The sequence below is a fragment of the Arachis stenosperma genome, chromosome 2, assembly GCF_014773155.1.
Source record: "Arachis stenosperma cultivar V10309 chromosome 2, arast.V10309.gnm1.PFL2, whole genome shotgun sequence".
Lineage (NCBI taxonomy): Eukaryota > Viridiplantae > Streptophyta > Magnoliopsida > Fabales > Fabaceae > Arachis > Arachis stenosperma.
Window position 1 is genome coordinate 105,755,661 of NC_080378.1, and position 13,062 is coordinate 105,768,722.

The 13,062-nt window shown below is 36.3% G+C and overlaps 2 protein-coding genes across 2 annotated transcripts; both read left to right on the forward strand.

Annotated features, from left to right (window-relative positions):
• The first annotated feature begins 5,828 nt into the window (after positions 1-5,828).
• Positions 5,829-7,979, forward strand: LOC130963380 (uncharacterized). Its single transcript, XM_057889504.1, has one exon. The coding sequence runs from the start codon at positions 5,829-5,831 to the stop codon at positions 7,977-7,979; it is 2,151 nt and encodes a 716-aa protein (XP_057745487.1).
• A 147-nt stretch (positions 7,980-8,126) lies between these two features.
• LOC130963381 (uncharacterized) lies at positions 8,127-10,949 on the forward strand. Its single transcript, XM_057889505.1, has one exon. The coding sequence runs from the start codon at positions 8,127-8,129 to the stop codon at positions 10,947-10,949; it is 2,823 nt and encodes a 940-aa protein (XP_057745488.1).
• Positions 10,950-13,062: the final 2,113 nt, after the last annotated feature.

The window sequence follows — 13,062 nt, forward strand, 5'->3', positions numbered from 1 at the left end:
GCACTCTAATTAGCGCTTATTAGGGGTGTTCAAAACCGATCCAAACGAACAAAAAAAAATCGAAAACCAAAAAAAATGAAATTTTGCAATTTTTCTGCGGTTCGGTTCAGTTTTCAGTTTTGATAAGGAAAATCCTAACCGAACCAGTTTTATAAAAAAACCCCTAAACTAAACCTACCCCCAAATGACCTAAAAGCCACAACAACAACGTAACCCTAACTCTTCTTGCCCCTTTGCCTCCAATCCTCTGAACTCTCAGTGCCTTTTGCTCTCCTTCTCCCTTCCTCGTCTTCCTTCTGCTCTGCGCCTCCGCCATTGCTGCCGGCCTACCGCTAGACAACACCAACCCTGACTTGCGTCCCGTGGCCCTGTTCTCTTCTTCTTCTTTCCTCATAGCACCGCTCTCTCTCCGTCGTTCTCCCCAGCACGGCTCCACACAGCACGTCTTCGTCCTCTCCTAGCAACACGCCATCATTCTCCATGGATCCACAAAGGCCGCAGCAACACGCCATCGTCCTTGTAGCGCCTCTCTCTCGTCGACCTCCCTGCACTCATCCATTCTGCCTGCATCAGCAAATCATCAAGAATGGAGCTTGAGTCAGGTTGGTTCTTCTACTTTTGATCCAGACTCTTGCTATTTTTTGCTTCTTGATTTTCTGTTTTTTATTGATTTTTTACTTCTTGATTTACTCTTTACTCTTCTTCTAATTTTTCCTGACTACTTTACTATTATCTTTTTTTAATTTGTTAATTATTATTGATTTTAATTTGTTAATTAATCATTATTATTACTATTGCTACAGTCAACTGTTATTGTTAATTGTTTATTCTTATTATTATTGCTACTGCTAATTGATTTGAATCTGAATTTGTTAATCTGTTAATTAAAAAGTGGAGACTCCAAATGTAATTTTGATGGTATTTGTGTCGTTTTGATAAATTGGTGGTGTGATGAGGTTGATAATAAATAGTCGCTATTATTGTAAAAAATTTTACGGATGGAATAATTTTAAATCTGTTTTTGAAACCTTCGAATATGGTGCAAAAGGATACAACGAACATGACAAGTCTTCTTGGGTTATTGGTCTGATGGCTGCTGCTATTTTTTGCTTTTAACTTGTTATTAATTCAATTATTTATTGTTATTCTATTTTTGTTTTTGATTCACAGTTGTATTGATATTTAATGTTGTATTTGTAATATTTTTGCAGTTTGATCATAGTATTACAAGGAATAATATTGGTGAAACTGGTGGACATGTAATGCTCCCCTAAACAAATCTGCAAATATAAGTTCACCAACAAATTAATTAATTGAATCATTTTTTTCATTAATCTAAATTTTTTGTAAATATTATTTGTTATGATTCTTCCTTATTTTATAGAAGTTGAATCCACTCCTATCCTAACATCTTTTTTATATGTTCTATATGATTTTTTTTAATTTTGTATCATTATGAATTTATGATGAGCTATGTGCTCATACTGTTCCTTGTTTTTATTTGAATTAATTAAAAAAATCAAACAAATCGATTTTAATTGATTTAGTTTGATTTGAATGATTTTAATAAAAAAAATTGAATCAAACCGAACCGCAATTTTAATAAATAATCGAATCGAATAACTTTTTTTTTAAATAATAGAATCAAATTGCACCGCGATCACCCCTAACGCTTATAACACTCTCCATAACATTCTGCATCTTGTGAACTAAAATTTTGAAAAAATTTTCATATGAAAAATATCTTCATCAATTACGTCACCATAAGTCCTTCCAATCTTTTCCCTAACTCCTTTGTCTTGCAATATTCAAAGAGTTTCCATAATTGTATCCAAATAAGGACATTATCAAAATCTCTATCTTCTACTATTTTTCCTTATTTCCAGCATCTAATATTGATAATGAACTTTTTGAAAAGCCACGGGTGCCTCTCTCTATTCTAGTTACGTCGATCTCATTATCAAAATAGAACTGGGAAATATTCCCTCCATAGCTCTGCACCTTGAAACCTTCAAGTTGTCTCCAAAATGCATACAAGGCAGATTTTATAGTTCCTGCACTAAAGAGCCGAACAGCCATTATCCTTCCCATTAGACTTTGTGAACATTCATCAATCCCAACTTGAATATCTGTGTCTTCAAAGCCTATGATTTCTTCTTCATCATCCAATGAATGTCGTTGCTGTTGAACAACAGAATTGAACAATAGGATTAGCATTAATATTACTTCTCATTGTTAATGGTGTTTACTAGGTCAGACAAAATCAACGACTCATTCGTGTTTGAATATTATATAGGATTCCTTCCAAAATTCTATCAGAGCATTTTACAAAATTTTATCAGAATTCAGAATCCTATTAATTGTTGTTGACCCCAAAAAAAAAGTTCAGCATAAAATGTATAAAAAAGAGAAAAATCTATATAAAATTCGTTAAGAGACGTGATAGATAGATATATAATTGTTTAAGTATTTTTTTTAATAGATTAAATTTTTAGAAAAAATAGTTTTATAATAATTTATTGTAATGGGTTTTATTAACTATAGTCACTTGTGAATTATTTCCTAGCATTATTTTACTTCATTTAAATTGTTAATGATTACTAATAATACATTATAAAAGGTAGAATTAGGATATTGAAACTTAAGCATAATTAAAGTAGTTAATAATAAAATAATGTTAGAAAGATAATTATTTAAAATTATTTTATTAACTTAATATTCATAATTTTATATACATAAAAAACTTAGATTATTTTAAATTATTTTTGTATTATCTCCTAAATATTTTTGTTAACAGTGTTATGCATAAAAATCAACATTGGAATTTGATCCATGCATGTACAGTACTTTTTCATTTGTGATTATTCATTTAAATTTTAAATAAATGAGATTAGCATGCAAAAGCAATTGCCGCATAATAATTTATTATTAATTTCATTTGACCATTTTTATTAACAATGTTAGTTAGATAATTCGTAAATATTATTATTTTACATTAATATTTAATTAATAATAATTTATATTTATATTTATAAAAAAATTTATATATATAAAACATCTATAAATCAACATAATTTATAGGATAAAGTATATTTTTTATTTTTGAAGTTTATTAAAAATTTAAAAAATATTTTTAAATTTTATTTTGTTTTAATTTTGTCCCAAAAGTTTTCGATTTACATTAAATATATATATTCCTGACAACTAAATTTTTAAAAAATTTAAGACCAATCTAACAATAATACATAAAAATTATGTTTGATTTGTTTGTGTTGAAAGTTGATCTTATAAAATTGTTGTTGAATTAGTCTTAAATTTTTTAAAAAATTAACTCTTAAGAGTATATATATTTAATACAAATTAAAAATTTATAAGATAAAATTGAAATAAACTGAAACTTAAAGATATTTTTAAAATTTTTACCAAACTTTAGAAAAAAATATATTTTATCTTAATTTATATTTATATTTATCAAAAAATATATATACATTAATAAAATTTATTTATTAAAAATAATTTAATATTTATACTCACTAATTACCGACTAAAATTACTAAAATCTACTATCTCAAGAATATCTGATTTTTTATTACATTCGATGAGGCTACTATTGCTTAGGCTACTATTGCCTTATAGCCTACAAATAAACTATTGAACCACAAGGATAATTGAAGAACATAACAAGAAACTAATAACAAATATCATAAACAGAAGTCTTTTTAAACACCCCAAATTAATTAGCAATGTGAATCATTGCAGTTCTAATCAAAGTGCTCAAACAATCTTGAGATTTATTTAAATTTCAGTTCACACATTATGCCTGCAGAAGCAAATAATTAATCATTATTAGGTGCTATTTTAGATATTCTCATAATATAATATCAAAAATTTTATAACAAAAAAAAAGTTAAATTCAATCATTATTTAAAACAAATAACATGAAACAAATTAAAAAAAATCTATATTAAAAACAAATCAAACAAATTCAAAAGAAATTTTGACAAATAAAAAAATTCTATGTTAAAAAAATCAAACAAATTAAAAATATTTTTTTTTTACTTAAATAGACGTGCTAAAACTATAATTGTTCATATATTTTTACGTACTCATTAATTTAAACTGTCGAGAGAAATAACATTATAATACAAAATACGATATTAAGTTTTTTTTGGTCTAACTTATTAATCACTCTATACTTAGAAATGAGTCAAAAATGTATCATACAGTCTATATATACAAAAACACGATAATATAATCTCAACAAGATTTACAAGTTCACAAATAAAAAATAAAAAATCATAAAGACTCATATACATACCACACATTAAGTCTCCTTCTTAAAACTAGTTTTGCATCTCTTAATGCAGTGCTCTGTTATTGTAAAACTATGTTTAAAGCGCCATTTGCATCCTTCAATACACCTTCTAGTCCTATATTCCTTCTCTTCAAGACTATCATATTGAAATTCAGCAGTCACAGCAGTACAAATAATCATTCCCATAATCAACAATGTTAATGCATGTGGATGTGGTGCACCACTCTTAGCCATATATGATATATGTGCTTCTTCTCTTTCTTTTATTTGTTGTGTTGGAATTACAATTTTATCAAAGACTATATTTTATGCGCCCATATATAAGCCTAATATATTTTTTAGAATTTTGTCTCCCTCGCTTTACGTAAGAGTCATTAACTATCAATTGGAAAAAAAAATGTGTTTCCACTGTAGCAAAGTGTTATTACTTATTATCTCTATAAGGGTATTTTTATTATTTTTCATTAAGCTCGGTTGCCTCTTCTTGACTTCGAAACATTTCGAGAATAATGGTCATTGTTACATAATAACACTTTTAGAGTAATGTTATTTGAGTAGCAAAATTTTATTTTTTTATTAATACTTTTAGAGTAATGTTACAAGATCGAAAAGTTCTTTAGTTTCATGTCTAATATGTGAACTGTTTCTTTCTGCATCCATTGAGTTCGCAAATAATTTAAAATTCAAAATTTGAATTCGATAACTGTTTGAATTGATCTTCTCCCAACAACTTGACACATCTCGAAATTCTTAAATATTTGAGTAAAATCATGCAATTTTTAAATTAATCCTAAAAAAATTAAATCAGTCAAAATCAGCATTTATCTTCAAAATATTATCAGAGCATCTCTAATGTTTAGTTTTAATTTTATTTTATTTTAGATCTCACACAATATCACATAAATATTTGTAAGACTATGTATCATAAAAATTAATTTAAAATTTAATATAAAATTCATCACTTTAATATTTAATTTTATTTTAATTTAACAATACATAATAAAATTACAATATTTATTTAATAGATATATAAAGAGTAATGTTTTACTAGTATCTCTTTACTGAGAGTAGTATTGATATGGCCAGTAAGATCGGTTACGAGTTATAGCTCGGTAACGCCTCAACCGACCATTGGCAATGACTGATATTTATTCCGGTAACGTCGGATACACAATTAATACTCCCCCCGAGCGTTACACCTCAGAGAAACGGTCCGAACTAGCATAAAAGCAAAAGATCAGTACGAAGAAGGTACGCAATCTTTCCGAGAAATCTCTCCATATTCACAAATTCTCTCACTGACTTGAGCATTGGAGTGCCTTTGCAGGTACCTCCCCCTCCTGGTTATCCTTCGCAGAAGAAGTTGAAATCGCACCTCCGAGGCATACTGATCTTCCTAGAAGGACGACCTATACCTCAACTCAAGCCGGTAAGAACATTGGCGCTAGAAGAAGGGCCTCTTGGAAAAAAAAATCATCGTTCGCAACAAACCCTAGAGGTCTTTACACATTCCATGGCTGATGTTCCCCCGCCCTCCCCATCCGAACTTTTAAGGATGGTGACCGAGCTTCAACAAGCAAACCAAAGAATGGCGGAGGACAACCAGAGAATGCAAAATCAAATTGCACAATTAGTACAAGCTCGCTTGGAACACAATGATAACAATCATGAGAATAATGAACGAACCCATGTTTCCGAGACACCACAAACTGACAATGAAGGAGATCATCACGATGAAGAGGGCCAGCCGGATAATGAGGACGAACGACCTGATAACTCAACGGGGCCGTTCACAGCAGACATAATGAATTTCCAACTTCCTAGACAATTCACCCTCCCGTCAACCCTAACCCCATATGATGGGCTGGGCGATCCAAAGCAGCATGTCAAGAAATTCCGATCTATCATGATCGTTAACGGTGCATCTGATCCAATTCTTTGTCGATGTTTTCCATCTTTTTTAGACGGACCTGCACTTGACTGGTTTTGTTCTTTGCCTGCAGATTCGATATCTCGCTTTCAGGAGTTAGCTGCCCAATTCGAAGATCATTTTGCAGCATCCGCAATATACCTCCATGACTCTGACTATTTGACGACCATCAAACAGGGACCGCAAGAAAGCTTGAAGGACTACATTACTCGGTTTACCAAGATAGCCATGAGGATCCCAGATCTCCACCCAGAAGTCCATCTCCACGCCATTAAAAGTGGCCTTCGTCCCGGAAAATTTCAGGAAACCATCGCCGTAACAAAGCCCAAAACTTTGGCCGAGTTCCGTGAAAAGGCCAAAGGTCAAATCGACGTTGAAGAACTCAGGCTGGCGAGGAGATCAGAAAAATCGGCCATCAATAAGGAGGATGATAAGAGCAGAGAGAGCAAGAAACCATTCAAGCCGGTCCCACGCTACGACTCCTACACTCAGTTCAACACAAAAAGAGATGACATTATCAAGGAGATTCTCAATTCTAAGTTGATAAAACCTCCACGCAAAGCAGGCAATTACCCAGAGCCAAAAGGACTTGACAGATCCAAGTATTGCACTTTTCATCAAAAGCACGGACACACGACTGATGAGTGCATCATCGCCAAAGATCTCCTCGAACGACTAGCAAGGCAAGGCCACCTGGACAAATTTATTTCAGGGCATATTCAGAAGAACACTCCTGCCCCAGACACGTCAACTGCAAACACCTCCGCTAAAGGGAAAGAAAAGGCACCGTCCCAACCAAGAGGTGTAATAAATTGCATTTCAGGGGGCTACGCAGGAGGCGGCCACACAAGCTCGGCCCGAAAGCACACGTACCGAGCTATGTTGACGGTCGCAGACGGAATAAATGATTCCCAGCCGTTGATAGATGTCCCAGAGGTGACTTTTCGACCAACCGACTTTAACGGTGTCAGCAGCAACCTCGATGATCCAGTCGTAATCTCCATCCAGCTAGGAGACCTCATAGTAAAGAAAGTCTTACTCGATCTGGGAAGCAGTGCCGATGTCTTATTCCATACAACCTTCGAAAAGATGAAGCTGAGCAGTAATATACTACAACCATACTTCGGGGACCTGGTCGGATTTTCCGGAGAACGAGTTCCAGTACTTGGATCAGTGTGGTTACAAACCACACTCGGTGAGCAACAATTACATAAGACACAAGATATCCAATATCTAGTGGTCGATTGTTTTAGCCCTTATAATATCATTCTGGGTAGACCTTTTTTAAATAAATTTGCTGCAATCGTATCTACTATTCACCTTTGTGTCAAGTTTCCTGTGCAGGACAATCTCGTAGGTACAGTTCACGGCGACCTCCAGGAAGCCCGACAATGTTACAATATGAGCTTAAAGCCACCCAAAAGGCTCGGACGACAACAAGTTAATTCCATAAAATCCGAGCCAATAACGTCAGCCGAGTTAGACCCCCGAGCCGACTTTGAAGATCGGCCGATGCCAAACGAAGACTTGACGAAGATAACATTGGGCAATGATCCGATGAAGTTCACCTTCGTCGGCACTTCCCTCACTCCAGAATACAAGGAGAGCCTTGAAAGTTTCCTCCGAGAAAATTCCGACCTATTTGCATGGACTTCTGCTGACATGCCGGGAATAGATCCGTCGGTTATAACACACAAATTAGCATTAAACCCAGCAGCCCGACCAATCTCTTAGAAAAAAAGAAACCTCGGCATCGAAAAGCGAGAAGCGTCAATAAACGAGGTAAAAAAGCTAATAGATGCCAATTTCATCAGGGAAATCAGATTCACCACATGGCTGGCCAATGTGGTTATGGTAAGAAAAAATAATGGTAAGTGGCGCATGTGCGTCGACTTCACTGATTTAAACAAAGCGTGTCCCAAGGACGCTTACCCTTTACCCTGTATTGATACTCTGGTTGATAACTCTTGTGGTTACGGCACCTTAAGTTTCATGGATGCATATTCTGGTTATAACCAGATTCTCATGCACCCAACAGATCAAGAAAAAACGGCTTTCATAACTGAGAATGGTAATTACTGCTATAACGTTATGCCTTTTGGTTTAAAGAATGCAGGGGCGACATATCAACGGTTAATGAACAAGATCTTCGAACAGCAGATAGGGAGGAACATAGAGGTTTATGTTGACGACATGGTCGCCAAAACCAAACCCGGAGACTCTCACATTCAGGACCTGGCCGAAATCTTCGGTCAAATACGGCGATATAATATGAGGTTAAATCCAGAGAAGTGTGCCTTCGGAGTCCGAGGAGGGAAGTTCCTCGGATTCATCCTCACAAGCCGAGGAATTGAAGCAAATCCAGAAAAGTGTCGCGCAATACTCGACATGCACACTCCATCCACAGTCAAGGAAGTTCAGAGGCTAACAGGACGATTAGCCGCTCTTTCTAGATTTTTACCATGTTTGGCCCCTAAGTCTTCAAAATTTTTTCAGTGCCTAAAAAAGAACGCAAAACATTTTGAATGGGATCAAGAGTGTGAAATAGCTTTCAAAAATATAAAAGAATTCCTTTCAAAACCCCCTATACTGCAAAAACCAAAGTATGGTGAACCGTTGTATATATATTTGTCTATTACTGACTTTGCCATTAGCTCTGCTCTTGTAACAGAAACAGATAAGAAGCAACAGCCAGTATACTTTGTGAGCAAGACCTTGCAGAATGCCGAGCTTCGTTATCCAAAGCTGGAAAAGCTCGCCCTAGCTCTCGTATTCTCATCTAGGCGTCTTCGACCATATTTTCAAAGCCACACGATCATTGTCCGAACCGAGCAGCCTCTCCGACAAGTTCTGTCAAAACCCGAGCTGGCAGGAAGATTAATCAAATGGGCTATTGAATTGTCAGAATTTGACATTCAATACCAGCCGAGAGGGTCGATCAAATCCCAATACCTCGTCGACTTTGTCGCCGAGCTCACCGAACCAAGCTCCGACGCGCCAAGTACAGGATGGACCTTGTTTGTAGACGGAGCTTCCAACCCTCAAGGCGCTGGCGCCGGAATACTACTCGAGAGCTCAGATGGCATAGTTCTCGAGCATTCCCTCAGATTCTCATTCAAGGCCAGCAATAACCAATCTGAATACGAGGCCCTCATAGCAGGGCTCAGGTTAGCTAGCGATTTACATATCACCGATTTAAAGGTTTATTGCGATTCATTGTTAGTAGTTCAACAAGTAAACCACAGTTTTCAAACAAAGGACCCGATTTTATTGCAATACTTAGATATTGTCCAACAACTGCTGAAAAATTTTTTAAAAATAAACATTACTCATATACCTAGAGAGCAGAACCATAGGGCAGATATTCTGTCAAAATTAGCAACCACACAAGCACACACCGCCACTCTATTACAGTCAACTCTAGACAAGCCGAGCATTGATGTATTTACTGTTTTTAACACAACTAATAATGACAATTGGCAATATCCTTACATCCAATATCTTCGTTCTGGTCTCATCCCAGAAGAGATTCAAAATAAAAATAAATTCCGAAGGCACGCCTCCCATTATACATTGTTGAATGACAATCTTTATAGGCGAGGATTCTCTCGACCTTTGTTAAAATGTTTGAACAGGGCAGACGCCGACCTTGTGCTGTCCGAAGCCCACGAGGGCATTTGCGGAATACATTCTGGGGCACGAAGCCTGTCACAGAAAATCCTCCGAGCAGGTTTCTATTGGCCGACGATCCAAGAGGATAGCAAACGCAAAGTACGAACTTGTGAAAATTGTCAGAAGCATGCACCGATCATTCACCTGCCGGCAGAGCATCTGCATAGTTCGACGATAAGCTGGCCATTTGACAAATGGGGAATTGACATCCTAGGACCATTTCCCGCCGCTCCTAGACAGGTAAAATACCTGGTAGTCGCAATTGATTATTTTTCCAAATGGATAGAAGCACAACCTTTGGCTAGAATAACATCCGAACAAATGATAAACTTCGTTTGGAAAAGTATAATCTGCAGATTTGGTATACCTAATCACATTACAACTGACAATGGTCGACCGTTTATAGACCAAAGTTTTAAGAATTTTTTGCAGAATCTGAAAATCAAACAACACTTCTCGTCTGTTGAACATCCGCAATCCAATGGATTAGCAGAAGCCGCCAATAAGGTCATCCTGCAGGCCCTACGCAAAAAGCTCGAGACTGTAAAAGGCCTATGGGCCGAACTCATCCCAGAAATACTATGGGCATATAATACTACAGCTCACTCGACAACAAAGGAAACCCCATTCCGTTTGGTATATGGGTCTGAAGCCATGATCCCCATAGAAGTATCATTAGGCTCAATGCGGACATTAGCAGAAGAACATAATCATGCTAGACGAGCCGAGCTTGACTTAATTGAAGAGGTCCAGGAAGCAGCAGCAGTCAGACACCGAGCATTACAGCAACAACTTAGCCGACGATATGGACAGAAAGTGCACCAAAGATCCTTCAATAAGCACGATTTAGTTCTCAGAAAGACCGAGCAAGCTCGCCGACCTCCCTCCCATGGGAAACTCGCGGCAACATGGGATGGCCCATACAGAGTACATGAAGTCCTCGGGAGAGGAGCATACAAGTTGGAAGAATTAGATGGCACTATACTCCCCAACACATGGAATGTTGGTTCCTTGAAACGATATTACAGTTAAGCAGCATGCCAGTACTCTTTTTCCTACCATAAGCATTTTTCCCCAAAGGGTTTTTTGGCTTTTGGAGGTTTTAATGAGGCTGGCTTACCTTGAAAACTTGATGTTACAGGTACTGCTGTTAATAAAATGTAACTCTCATTTTATTTGTTATGCATTTTTTAAACAGATCACAACATTACCCGCAAGGGAATTCAATACAGATAAAAGACTAAAACCCCCCCAAGGGGAGAAACCGATCATACCTAAAAGTCGCATTATTATAAGACGAATGCGCAAACAACACAACTTAAACTGCATTAATGCCAAACAAAGGCAACAGAATACATGATTAGGAAATCATACAACCCTAATCAAATCAGTTTTCAACCAAACAGTTCTTATGATCAAAAGTATCAAAATCTAACAAAAGCCAAAACTATTACTTGGCAAAATCAAGCATACAGCAAAAGCTACCCCTCAGCTGGCCAAATTTTCATCTCCTTCCTCATTAGTCTCCTCATCATCAACAAGATCTCCATCCCGAATTACCTTACCGGGATCCATAGCAGCAAAATCTCCTTCAGGAAACAGAAATTTTGCTTGATTAACAGCTCGTTGAAAACCCTCAGCAAATGCATCCAAAATATCCCCTTCTTTACGAGTTTCAACCTCTTTCATTTTGGCCGATACTTTGACAATCTGATCACTCAGATTCGTCAAATCATTCTCTTTCTTCTTCAACAAGCCAGAAATCTTTTCATGACACTCCTTTTCCACTTTCAATTCAGTTTCAACTTCGGAAAGCTTTTTCTTCAACTCACTTACACCTTTTTCCTTCAGCAAGAGTTGCTCCTTTAACTCGGCAACTTGAGAAGCCTCACCAACCAACTTCCTATGCTTCTTCTCCTGACTTCGTCCAATGCTAGCCAAACGAAAGCCCAGCACCTAACAAGCACGGCATTAGTGTCCAATATATATATATATATATATATATATATATATATATATATATATATATATATATATATATACAACACAGATAAAACAACGAAGGAATAACACCTGTAAAAATTGATCCACCCCTAGATCTCCAGCCTCCTCCACCCGTCTATTATCCACCGAAGCCTGAACGACCTCATCGGCCACAACACTAAAAGGAAACCTTGCACTCCACACCGAAGAACTCTCTCCTTCACTTTCAAAGACATGCAACTTTTCTTGTTTCACCAAAAAGGTTGATAAATCCTCCAGCGCAACACTCCCATCTTTCCCTTGCATCTCCTCAATCAAAGCAGACTCCGAATTCCTCTTCTTAAAAACAATCGGTTTTTTCCTCGGAGGGGGCTGATTAACTTCGGCACCCCCATCAACTTTCTCTTGAGTGGACGAAGATCCCTCAAAATTTTTGGCCTTAAACCTCGACCTCAGACTAGATGCTGTCACACCAGGAAAACTGCCAGCTGCAACACAAAATACTAGTTGATCAATCAAATAGAAATAGTAAATCCAGCACAGAATTCTTTCAAATTCTTACCAAAATATTCAATAACAGCACTCTTATCTTCCTCCCAGGGAAGCAGATCAGAAACAGAGATTAAACCACCTTTTCCAACCATCTCCATCAGAAACGAAATTATACATTCATTCCGACTGTTTATAAGATCAACACCCAATATATGTTGTGGATGACAACACCAATACAGGGGAAACTTCTCCCCCAAATGTTCATCAATATAAAAAGGAAATTCCTCATCAACGGACTTCACTTTCAAAAACATTTCTTTGAAATCCTTAAAGGATGACTTATACAGCTTGAAAACAGAGAAACCGGGTGTACTATTCAAATTTACCCACAACCCTTTCCATACTCCTTTAGCTTGAAACAAACAGAAAAACAATTCTACATCAGCTTCAATTTCAAGAAAATCCATCAGAGCCTGAAAACACCTGATGAAAGCCCACCCATTCGGGTGTATTTGAGAGGGGGCACAATTCATTTGCCTCAATACATTACATTCAAAAACAGTGAATGGAAGCTTTACCCGCAATTCTTCCATAACACAACTATACATATAAAAACTGTGAAAATCATTTCTCCTATGAAAGACACGCTCAGAGCGGCTGCATGGCAAAA

What these genes read in the sequence shown, in the direction of transcription:
- LOC130963380 (XM_057889504.1), top strand. Translation starts at nt 5,829, where the DNA reads ATGGCTGATGTTCCCCCGCCCTCCCCATCCGAACTTTTAAGGATGGTG.
- LOC130963381 (XM_057889505.1), top strand. Translation starts at nt 8,127, where the DNA reads ATGTGCGTCGACTTCACTGATTTAAACAAAGCGTGTCCCAAGGACGCT.